At 39.3% G+C, this 12,500-nt stretch overlaps 1 protein-coding gene across 5 annotated transcripts in view; it reads right to left on the reverse strand.

The window, feature by feature from the left end:
• The window catches only part of LOC134611668 (protein MTSS 2-like), a 137,572-nt gene that overhangs the window by 54,701 nt on the left and 70,371 nt on the right, over positions 1-12,500 (reverse strand). For all 5 annotated transcript variants that reach the window (XM_063455786.1, XM_063455783.1, XM_063455787.1 and 2 more), the window contains exon 3: positions 12,157-12,230. In XM_063455786.1, the coding sequence (XP_063311856.1) occupies positions 12,157-12,230 (74 nt within the window). The remainder of the gene's footprint in view (positions 1-12,156; positions 12,231-12,500) is intronic.

Here is a 12,500-nt window from a genome sequence, read left to right on the forward strand (position 1 = left end):
GACCACTTCATTGAGCTGAAGTGGTCTGAGTGCCTATAGTGGTCCTTTAATGGCCATTGGAGTGGTACAGAAAAAATCTCCAGTTATTTTAATGGGATAGTGCGCAGCAACTTTTTATTTTGGTTTTTATTTTTGAATAGTACAATGATGCTCCACCCGTCTGGGATCAAACCTTTCACAAAAACAGTAATGAAGCAGGGCAGAAGATATCAAAGGATGCCCTTTATACAACTTGCTGAATAACTTTCAGCATGTTTGAGAATATCTCCATTATATTGGCCTCCCAGATACATTGTTTTCTAATCACAGCGTTAGACAGGAGTTCTACTGGAATATAGGACCGGTTTATTCCAAGAGAACAATACTCAGCAGCAGAAACCGAGGGTTTGATTTCTTTTAGAGTAGTTATTTATTGTTAGAAAGCCTCAGCTTACTGTGCACTGAGAATAATACCTGTTGGGGTGGATATTTATCAAAGAGTTCTGAAAAGGGACAGTTAAATGCAGTCATTTTTTTTTTAATCGTATTTATTGAAGTGCTCTAAAAGTGACAGAGAGTGATGGTTTCCCTCACAGCGAATGTCAGTTTTTGGAGAAAAACTTTCCATTTCAGAAAAAGGCTAAATATAGAGTGTCGGGGAAAAAAAAAAAAAAAAAAGAAGAAGAGAGAAGAGAAACAGAACACTTTTCTGTCAGGAAAAGTATCGGAAAGACTGATAAATCAGTCACCTTGCTGGAAAAATAATGGTTATGGAGCAAAAGAAGCAATAGATGAAGAAATCCGACTGATTAGGTCATTTGTGCTCAAAATCCACAGGAAAGTGGACTTCAAAAGTGTTGGCAACACGTTGATAAAACTCTCCATAGGATCTAGAAGGGATGGCATTTGGAAATATGCCTCATTCCACAACATTCTGAAAGTCTCTCCACTCCACAAGTCCCAGCCAGACAGTGGTTTTCCTTACAGGTTGGGGTTCCAAGTATTTCTGACTAGGCAATATGGGGATCCAAATGACCGGTTTGCCCTTTTGGAACAAGTTCTGCATATCCCTCATGATCTTGTATTGTGTAGAAAAATCAAGAATTTCATTACCGATCGGACATTTTGCATTCTGAGCATCATGTTACACAGAAATTATGCAAAGGCATCTACAAAGTACTTTGCATGACATGTTCACTCAGCGAACATAACTCTGGCAGACATATTAGATGGGAAGATATATGCAATTTACTGAAGTGATAAAATCTGTGGTAACATCACACACCGGCGGGGGCCACTGGTTGCAAAATAAGTTGGATACACACACAAAAAAAAATGTTGATCTAGACATCACATGAGAGTTCGTTTTTAAATACACAGCCACACCCAGCAAATGAATTGTTTTAGTGGTCATGCCTGTGTGTACATGTTAAAACACAGACAATGCTACCACAGTAGGAAGAAAACAGTCACAGCACGATAATTACAACATTATGCCTTCCTTCTGGTGTTTACATGGACTGAACCAGTTCATGATCTCTAGAACAGCTTGAACTGTTTGGTTTTCATAAGACACGATAATTTCAAGGCACAAACTAACTATAGCAATTGAAATACAGATATTTTTTATACTTGCGTGCACCTGTCAAATATATAGACATTCACATTGCTAGTAAATGTTAGATAGAATTCTATTTAATAATTTAAGTTTGAACTACAGCTATCCATCCAGAATGAAACGAATAAACTGCAATACAGGTAAATGTTATGGAATACATTTAGACTACAGATATAGAGAAACATGGCAGAGGATTGGAGAAGTCAATTGACATGGCCATACCCCAAATATTTCAAATGAACAAAGAAGGTCACTTTGTAAATGTTTGAGGTGTGAGTGGGGGTGTGGCATGGGGCTGGGCTATTTGGAGATAGTTTAGGTAATTTTTGCAATTAGAATGTAATTTATAATATGAACATTGTATTCGCTACTCATTTCTAAGCACATTTATTGTAGTTTAAACACACATGACTGTATTATTGCTGTGGAGCTCTGTGATACACTCAGACACACCAGCAATATGGAGCTCTGAGAAAACAGGAACATTAGGATAGAAAAGAGGGACCTCGCGGTATGGGTCTGTCCCTCCTAAAAAAGGGACACTCGAGGGTATATAACCATAAAGCATGGAGTGAGCTTCTAAAAGGAATACTAGGCATTGTAACAATTTCATCCTTTTCAGCCCCATCTTGAGGTATGGCATTTACATACTTCTTTAGTCATATCCATTCAGGCCGAGAGTGATCAGCTGACACTCTCAGCCAATCACAATCACCCAATTCTGCGTGCGTGAGCCAATACTTCGTCAGCCCAAGCAGCAGAGAGAGAGAGAGATCAGACTTCCAAGGACTCCTATTTAAGTAACTAAACACTGACTAAGGGGAAGGTACCACGGAACTTCAGTCACTATAACCACTTCAAAAAGTTAAACTTATCACAGTAAAGTGCCCCATTAACTTTGTATTAAATACAAGATAATCTGGGGCGAACTCAGCTAAACTAAAAGGCTTGGGGGTTTGTCAAAACAGCACTTTGCTACATAAGGTGGCTTAGGTTGAAAAACGAAGAAAAAAAAACAACATATCAAAGTATAAGGTTATTTAAAACACAAGTCTACATTCATTGATAGGTTTTCCATGTTACAAAAGGAAGCAACATTGACATGGAATAGCTCTGTGTGTATTTGGTCAAAGTAGTTGGACTAATGAATGAGGCCAATGTAGTGAAATATTTGCCTAGTCTGTTACGATGGAAAATATGGCTCTATGGAGGTAACACAAACAACGCTTTGGAACTTTTCCTAGTGTCAGAATCCTCTCTGTAAAACCAGCAGAATAAATAAATTAATAAAAATAAGTAAAAAAAAAAATAAAAATAAGCACAAAATAGGCATACAAAAGTAATACAATTTTGCTTTTAGCATAGAACAAAATCACACTCTGAGCATAGTTATTTTTCACAAACTAGTGGAAATCACAAAATAAATAAATAAAAATGATTATAAACTGCCTAGTACTGAATCCATCCGGAAAAAAACATTCCAGCACCAATATGACAAGCAATCACATCTAAGTGAGTGACTCGGAAAACCATCTCTTATAGACTTGTCAGAGAGGTGCAGTTCATCCCTCTTGGCACTGCATACAAGGAGTCCATGTCAGACTTCTCGAATTATGGCACTAAGGATATTTGCATGACACTCAGTTGAGAAGCAAAGCTAAATACTATAATTTTCTCATGGGAGATTCCATAACGCACTGCAATAAGAATAAGCCTTTATTTCTATGCCAGGACACATGCTAGAGCGCGTCTCATCTCTCCCTAAAGCAAATGTGCCCACAAAGAACACTTCAGCCTGGCCTCAGACTCTCTGGCGTTTGTCTGGAGAATTTGTGCTGAAATCCGTGAGCGTGCACTCAAAATCTGAGGTTTCTCAATGTTCTCATGGTATTTCCGTCTGTGCTGGGGGAAAAGGGGGGAGCTTGCAAAGGCTGCAGACAACAGATTTGCAGCTTTTGCAAGCGGTTTTTAGATAACCCCAATAAATCCATGCATGTAGTAATTGGGGGTATAACTACTAAACTGTTAAAATGTTTAAAAAAAAATAATCCACTGGAGAGTTCATTTAATAGTTTTGAGGATTTCTATGCTGGGCAGGTTTCCAGGCCTGTCCCTACCTTTGGATGTACACTACAGATAATTGTATCACACTCTTTACACATGATCACACTCTTTACACATGATCACATTATCAATTTCTTTATCCTATTCCTTGTTTGTTACCTGCCTACCAGGCCCTTTGTTTGCTATCTTGATTTTAATTCTATGCAACATCTTCTGAGTATCATCAGTAATGGACATCATGGTAAGAGTTGGTGGTAAAATGAAAAGTTTTACGAGATCCGAAATACCCTTAAGGATCTTATGAAAAATACACATCTTAATGGGCACCTGTCATGGCCCAAACAACTCATGCTTAGACGGAGCATGAGATTTTATCTATACATTGAGCTAGCAAATGTATGTATACGGAGAGAAAAACCTATTTAAAAATAGTTTTTTCTTTCAGCTGTCAGTCAATGCCTCAGCGTGCCAAGGCACTGACTGGCCAGGGAGATCAGAAAAGAACTCCCACAGGTCCTTCTGCTCTTCTCCCAGAGCAACCACAGCACATGTGCTATGGTTGCTATGGTAACTCCCTATCTAGAAGTCACTTCTTTCTGACTCTGAAAACGAAGCCACCATGCTGAAGTCACCGACAAGATTTGCCCTGATTGGGGATGCGTCCCAAGCAGGGCAAAACAAAGAAGAACAGACGTGGAGCACAGGCAGAGTGAGGACGGCCAAGGGGTGGGTGTTACACCAAGAGTAACACCCACTAAGCTGCCCTGCAATTGAGGAAAAGTGAGTAAAATATCATATTTTTCATTGAATACACCATGTGTCTTTATGATATTTGGTGTATTCAATGTATATGGAAGCGATTGCAGGTAAGTTAATTTTCCCATAACAAGTTCACTTTAAATTTGGGAACTGACTGGTCGTTATGTTCTGAAAGAAACAAGGGTCCAGGAAAGCAATCTGCCAAAAAAATTTAAAAACACAAATTTGATCTACTGGTGGTGCATGAAGTTCACAGAAAATGTTGGATGAAGTGCAAAAATATGTTTATTGAAACAGGTTTTGGGGAATACTCTTAAAAACCGTACAGGTTTGTATACCTCCCAACAGTCCTGCATTTGGCGAGACGATCCAGATTTGAGGGTCCTATTCCACTTCTGGGGGCACCTGAGAAATATCACCAATACGTGTACTGGAAGTGTTTTATTACATATGGTTTTGTTGTGCAAACTCAACACAGGACTGCTTTTCAACATCTCTCTGCGATTGGGCTACCGTAACGGTGGTGTGCCCGACAGACTCCCCTCCCCCTACTCCCTTTTTTAAAAAGTGATTTTGGTTCTGTAATTAAAGAGAAAGTGTGGGTTCAAAATTACATACTACAATTAATGCATTATCAAGAGCTCAGCACAAGTTGGGCCTACACGCAAAGCTTGCACTTTACAAAGGTAACCCAAATCTCTGGTTCTGGGCTGTCTGACAACACTGAGGGACAGGCTTAAACCAGGAGTTCAAAGCACCCTCAAAAGGAGAGTCTCGCCTCAGGGAGCACCACTTTTGCAGTTACACACACTGTGGCAGCCAAAAACAGATTCAAATCCTAGTATATGAAGCCAGATCAAACAAACCGTTTCAAGGTATTTTCAGCAACACTGTGTAAAAATCAGAACAGTCAAAATAAAATAAAATAAACAATCCATTATAAAAAATAAATAAAAATTATGTGTGTTGGTGCAGTAAATGTGTCATTCCATGAACTACAAGCAGTTTATTGCAGAGGCCTCCGTTCTGTTCATTTATTTATAGCAGCTGTAAAATAACTGCATGAATATGCCTACACGTCCACATTTTAGCATCAGAGTGGCAAGCTGTGCTCCCCATGATGGAGAAGTTGTGCTTCACTCTCACTGCACAAGAACTCATAGTATGTGAACCTATGGCACCTGATAGTTTGCATAGGATCGCTGGCACTTTCAATGGAAAAGAAGGGGTTAAAAATAAAGTATCGGTGAAGCACTATACATTGTAAGTGCCAACTAGACAGACAACTCTTGGTGCTAAAAGGGTTACGTATTGCTAGTGGTTTGACTTGGCTCATGGCTGGTCTACAAGAATGCAGAGTTCCCAACAGACAAATGATCATATGAATATCACGTGAAGGGAGCTTGAAAAGACAGTTTAAAGTGGGTGTGCTTTTTCCACATCAAAACAACCATGTGAATGGGATGTGAAGCTATATACTCAGTGGAAACTCTTGAAAAAATGACTGACACAAATACAACGGAGATCCCAGCAAACCACACACCCAAAGCAGGGATCTTCGTGAAGCTCCGCAATATAGTCATTACTGGGCCCCCCTATGGGCCACTTTACACCCACCTAGAAATGTTTAGCTGTTTCCACACTCCGCCTGGCTCCTCTACCAAATATTGCATTTCAGGCCACACTGAAGGCAATCCCATCACTCTTTGTTGTAGTTCTGTCCACTTATGGGATTATGACAATCTAGGTAAATCAAGGGCCCGTTAAAGGGTTAATATCCTAATTAGAGTAGTATGTGATCAAATGAACCACTGACTTTCCTCTCTACACCAAACCTTTTTTCCCCCTTCTAATAGAAAACACTGTGAAAATGAATATAGTAGAATGCACTAAAATAACAACAGTTAAGTACTAAACATTTTAAAGCAAATCCACACGTGACAAACCGTGAACGCATACTGTCCCATAAAACGAATATGTAGAAAAAACTGCTGAAGTCCATAACTGGGGGCCTTTGATTCCAGCCTCATAGAGACAAAGTGAAAGGAACACTCCAATCCAAAAACGGGAGGAGGAGTGATCAATCTAGCATATATGCCCCCAATGAATAAATACCCCCCCATGTTGTCACTGGGGGTATATCTAAAAAGAGCTTGAAAAGGCTACAGTTATTACAAACGGAAGCCTTCACAAGCTCTTTCCTGCTTACCCAGGGAAAGAGGCAATCAGAGGCTCCTTATTAAGAAGTATTTGACGCTCTACCACTGCACGCGTATGCACGTCATCAGCGTACAGGAAGACTGCTGGTATGATGTAAATTATGAGAGGCGGAATGGGGGAGAAGCAGGTGCGCTCAAGTAGAGCACGCCTGCAATTTTCGTTAGCTCAGGGAAGCCAACGGAATGAGGAAGCAAACCTCTTATGAGATGTTTCAGAATTTAATTAAAAGTGTCATCACTTTTATATACTGGAATTAAAATGAGATACTGAAGTGGTGTATGGGTGTGGAATGTCATTTAACTTCTACCACCGAAGTCACAATTGCACAGCTCATTGCTCAATCACAGACTATTACTGGGTGTGGAGAGGTTTTCTTGATAAATAAAAAAGTCCCCAACTGTCAAAAGTTGCTGGAAAGGAGAACAAGGAGTTTTCTTGATAAAGGATACCACAAGTTCCATGTATAGCAATGTCAACAAGAATCTCTAATTTCCACACTCATAGAGAAGACGATTTTGAAAACAGAAGTCAACAAAATAATATGAGAACCACTGGAACTCTGAATTACCAAAGCTGGTCCTATAATAGCTTCCACACCCCTTCAAACTGAAACAACAGAGTGGGCCAGAAACCATAACACTACTCTAATGTCCCAGACCACTGACAGATATATATATATATTTTTTATCTTAAAATTTGACAAGGTTAAAATTATGTTAGCGTGTGGAGATTGTTCTTCCTTAACCTTCAATGACAGTGACCACTGCTTCTTCAAGAGTTCGTCGACCAAGTGGCCCGGGAATGCTGGACCCACAAACCCCGCCCCAAAAAAAAACATTTGCTCTCCTGTACTAAATGTAACGCACAATGGAATTACCACCTTCTATGCCTGGCCAAATTAAAACAGAACACAAGGATACCTTTTATTATGAGTCTTACTTCTTTCTTCCCCATACTTTTTTAAAAAAGTAGAAGAACTGCCATCTTACTACGGAAAACCATCCTACATATTGTTCTATCCACAACCCAATTGTTGGGCAATGTAATTTTGAGCTCTCTCAATTTAGAAGATGAAACTCACATGCATATTCTAGTTTGCCGTACTTTTAAGATATTGAAGGGATACTATATTCACCGAGGAAATAGCACAGTGGTGAATGGCAATGGGTTATAAGTGATGTCATATTCCACGACTATTAAAACAGTATTCATACAAAATTGTGAGAATGGGCTTTGCCTCATAGTTAGTCCCAGCTCAGGTCTTACAAAACAAAATCAGTGAGTTTTTATTTTGTTGCTAATGGGCACATGATTTTTATTATCTAAAAGGATACGCATTCACTCACAGCAGATTACCAAGATTTGTTGCTGCAGAATGTTGTAATACACGCATACACAATATGTATTACTTTGCGTTTTATTGCACTGGACCTCTGCGATTTCAGATTTTAATTTAATTTTCTAGTTTGATCCGCCCTTACAAGTGAGTTTGACACCCCTGATTTAAACTGTTCTGGTTAAAATAAGACAGGTCACAGCAGGCCTATTTTATATTTTTAAGGCTCTGTCCTTCCAAGGAAATGAAATTCTTGTTCCTTCAAGTTACACATATACTGCCACATCATCAATTCTAGGGAATCTTAACTTATCCGACCAGCAAACCGAACAAAGTACACAGAATGTTCATGGATTACAGAAAAAGAAAAAACTGCAGCAGAATATCTAAACAACCCTTTTAATGCTAGGAACATAACTGTTGGCAAAAAAAAGTATGCTTTCAATTCAAACCAAATGTATAGTCACAATATTACAACATAAAGGTTTTTGTAATAGAAAAGGGAAACAACCCCCCCTCCCCCTTTCCGCAGCGTTGTTAAAACCCCTTCACTCACTTACCTGAAACAAGCTCCGCCCACGCTCCTTCCCCGCAGACATCAGTGCTTTCCTGTAGGGAAAATCTGAAGCTGGAGGTCCTCATACAGAGCGTGAGAACGTCCAGCGTCAGATAACGGACCAAAAGTCAGTTTGGATTCCCGAAGCCCTGTCTGTTCTCTGGAACTGCATTAGGGTCACAGCACCCACACTACTTCAATGAGCTGAAGTGGTCTGGGTGCCTACAGTGTCCCTTTAATGCCTCAACATGCTCTACAAAATTTTGACCTTCATGGCCTATAGTCTAGGCCAGGCATAGGCAACCTTTGGCGCTGCAGATGTTTTGGACTACACCTCCCATGATGCTTTGCCAGCATAATGTGTGTGTAAGAGCATTATGGGGGATGTAGTCCACAACATCTGGGGTGCCGAAGATTGCCTATCCCTGGTCTAGGCCATGAAGGTCAAAATGTGTAGGTGGGGGACTTTTCATCAAAACATTTTATAGCAATAGATCCATAATTTTTTTTAAAGATACATAAACGTATGCTACAAGTGGTGCACTTTAACTTGAGAACGGAAGTGTCATTCATTGGACAACCTTTTTAAAAAGGTATGAGAGGTATGTTTTAGTTTTCTTTATCCTTATTGCCGGGTTTACTCAGCCACCATAAATTAGAAGATCCCTTTGGGTACTGCCACTATTCCTCGTAAAATTGGAGAGCAAAATACACAACTATTCTGTTATTGCTAGGCTCCTTGAATCTAAAAACATCATGTGTTTTTGCAGACGACATCAGTCACAAGGCAGCAACGGTATCAAAATAAGATAGTTAAAATGTTCTGGTTTGAGCAATATTGGGAAAATCGATCACAACCGACATTGTGAAATGTTTCGTTTTTTCATTTCCAACTGTCTGCTTTGGAAAGGTTTTGATGCAACACTTTTTTCCAAATCTTTCCATTGCTCAAAAAGCAAAAGGGACAAATGTCGGTGGCATAACATTTATGGATCACACACCGTTTACCTGCATAAAAGGCCAGCATAGGCACCTTGGACATTACAGAGGACTACAGAACATAGACCTGAATTGCAAATATAATAATATCCCAGCAATAATGATAATAAAATCTCTTCATTCATGAGAGAAAAATGTCTCACCCTTATATCAAATTCCTTACCATTTAAAGCTGCAGCATATTTTAGAGCATGTCGCAAAGCCTTGCAGCTTAAGGCCCCAAATCCCAAGTCTTAAACATCATAAATATATTTCCATTAGAATAGATCTTGAACATCAGTAACTGACCAGATCATATAACATTCACAAATCCTCTGCATTTTTTACAACAGAAAAGTGATGGAATATTGCAAGCTGCAGAAAAAAATAAAGTCATTGGGATTTGTCAACTGCAATTCCTCCATGAGGTAAAGAGAAATAGCTGTTAAACGGGAACAAAATCACTAGAATACTGTAATTACCGAATATACTCGACTATAAGCAGAGTTTTTCAGCACATTTTTTGTGCTGAAAAACCCCAACTCGGCTTATACTCTAGTCAATGTCTGTATTATGGCAATTTACATTGCCATAATACAGACTGGGGGCTGTGGGGGCTGCAGAGCGTTTACTTACCTCTCCTGCAGCTCCCTTCTCCTCCGCGCCGGTCTGTTCAGCACCTCTGTCAGCTCCCAGTGTAAGTCTCGCGAGAGCCGCGGGGTCATAGTGCGGCTCTCGCGAGACTTACAGTGTGAGCTGTCAGAGGGAGCTGCACGGACCGGCACGGAGGAGAAGGGAGCTGACAGGAGCTGACAGGAGCTACAGGAGAGGTAAGTAAACTCTCTGCCAGCCCCCTCCTACACAGTGCCCATCCACTGGACCACCAGGGAGTGAGAGCCCCCTCCCTGGCCAGCTAACAAGCAGGGAGGGGGGACGAAAAAAAAACTAAATTAAATAAAAAATAATTAAATAAAAAAAAATAATAATAATAAAATTGCCCACCCCCACCAAGGCTCTGCAACACACACGCTGCACTCATACACACACACTACATTCATACACACACACTGTAAATAAATATTCAATTAATATAATTTTTTTAGGATCTAATTTTATTTAGAAATTTACCAGTAACTGCTGCATTTCCCACCCTAGTCTTATACTCGAGTCAATATGTTTTCCCAGTTTTTTTGGGGTAAAATTAGGGGCCTCTGCTTATATTCGGGTCGGCTTATACTCTAGTATATACGGTATTTCTAATGTGCACCTTTTTTTTTTTTTTTTTTTAATAAAGTTTCCAAAATTTGAATGCGCATTAGATTGGATGGAGCATTACAGTCGGGGCAAAATTCGAAACTTTACGGTGAATTTCATTCTGGCTAAGTCACACAGTTAAATTAAAACTGGTGAATTTAAACAGGCGAACTTCATTCTGGCAAGTTCATACAGGCAAATTTCATTCCTGAAAGACAGCTTAAGAAAAGATAGACTTGTAACACGAACATTGAAATATCAATGTTACTTTATGGCAATAAACATTTTCATTGTAGCACAATGTTGTATAGTAGAATCTTCCTGTATTAATGCGCATTACATTCGCCAGCAAAAAAATGTTCAGCTACCAGGTTTCAATAATTGAGGTACATATTAGATTCGATGGCGCATTAGATTTGCGTAAATACAGTATTTTAACAGTATTCATAGAATATTTGTTAAGTCCACCCAGGTGAGGCAGCAGTAAATGAATTTCAAGGCCGACATTAAACACGATATTTAGATGGCTTTTCAATTCTGGCAAAGGCACTAAATGATTAGCAGTATTTAGAAAATCGGGCAGACTAGATGGGCCGAATGGTTCTTATCTGCCGTCACATTCTATGTTTCTATGTTTCAGTAAAATACGTAGAAACATTACAGACTAAAAGTATAAATACTGCACCATTTTTAGATCACTTTCTGGTAAAAATGATTCTCCACCATGTGGTTTAAAAAACAAACCAAAAAAAAAAACAAAAAAACATGCCATTATTTATATGTTTCTATCACCAAGCATTGATAGATTGCATATACAAAGATTCCACACCGTTACACGTTAATCGATTGGGTCTGCAGTAGATAGGGTGGTGCACATGATATTATAAAGGTTTTATAACAAAATCTCTTTTAACAACAACTTGCAGCATGGACTGCTCCCTAAAGTTTTTAAATCTACATCTCCTACAATGATTTGTTAGCTTTAGGCTAGCAAAGCACCACAGGCATTCTACAACAGCTGGAGAGATACCTTTTGCCTGCCTATGCCCTACAGCAAATGGAAAACAGTTTAACAGACTTACTAATGGCATGCAACCATACCAGGTAACCAGGGCTGCAAAGCCACGTCTTGGGAAGGGGAGGGAGGCACAGAGCGTACACAGAGTCATCATAAGGAATGTTAGACACCACATCCTGCTGGGCTGAAACAATTCATTTTTCTGCCCAGACACAAATAGGTCTTCTGTAATGTTCAAACATCAAGACAATGCTGTCACAGTAAATGTGAATAGGCTTGCCCAACTTCAACCTCCAAATCACTTTCTCTAGATCAAGCCTTAGGGTATCGGATTGTTATTCAGACTATTCATTATAATATTCCGTTTTACTTACCTCTTGTGTTAATGGCCATATCCGCGATTTTCTGAAAAGCATCTAAAAAAGATCCTGTGACAATTGTTGTAGTCCTGAAACAAACAAAATAAACAAATTGTTAAATACATTTTGTAATGAATCGCAAATTATAAATCTTATTTTACATGGTCAGACAACATACTGCCAGAGATGCTGAAATCGGACATTGGAACAATGAGTGCTTTATTTTCCAAAAACATGCATTGAATTAAGAGAAATAAAACACAACAGACACAGAACTGGCAGCAGTCGACTTTAAAAAGTTGCGGTCTAATGCAAACTAGAAATCTTTATGTGAGAGTGCCCAAGTACTAAATGAGAGT

This window comes from Pelobates fuscus, chromosome 5, assembly GCF_036172605.1.
Source record: "Pelobates fuscus isolate aPelFus1 chromosome 5, aPelFus1.pri, whole genome shotgun sequence".
In the NCBI taxonomy this organism is placed as follows: Eukaryota; Metazoa; Chordata; class Amphibia; order Anura; family Pelobatidae; genus Pelobates; species Pelobates fuscus.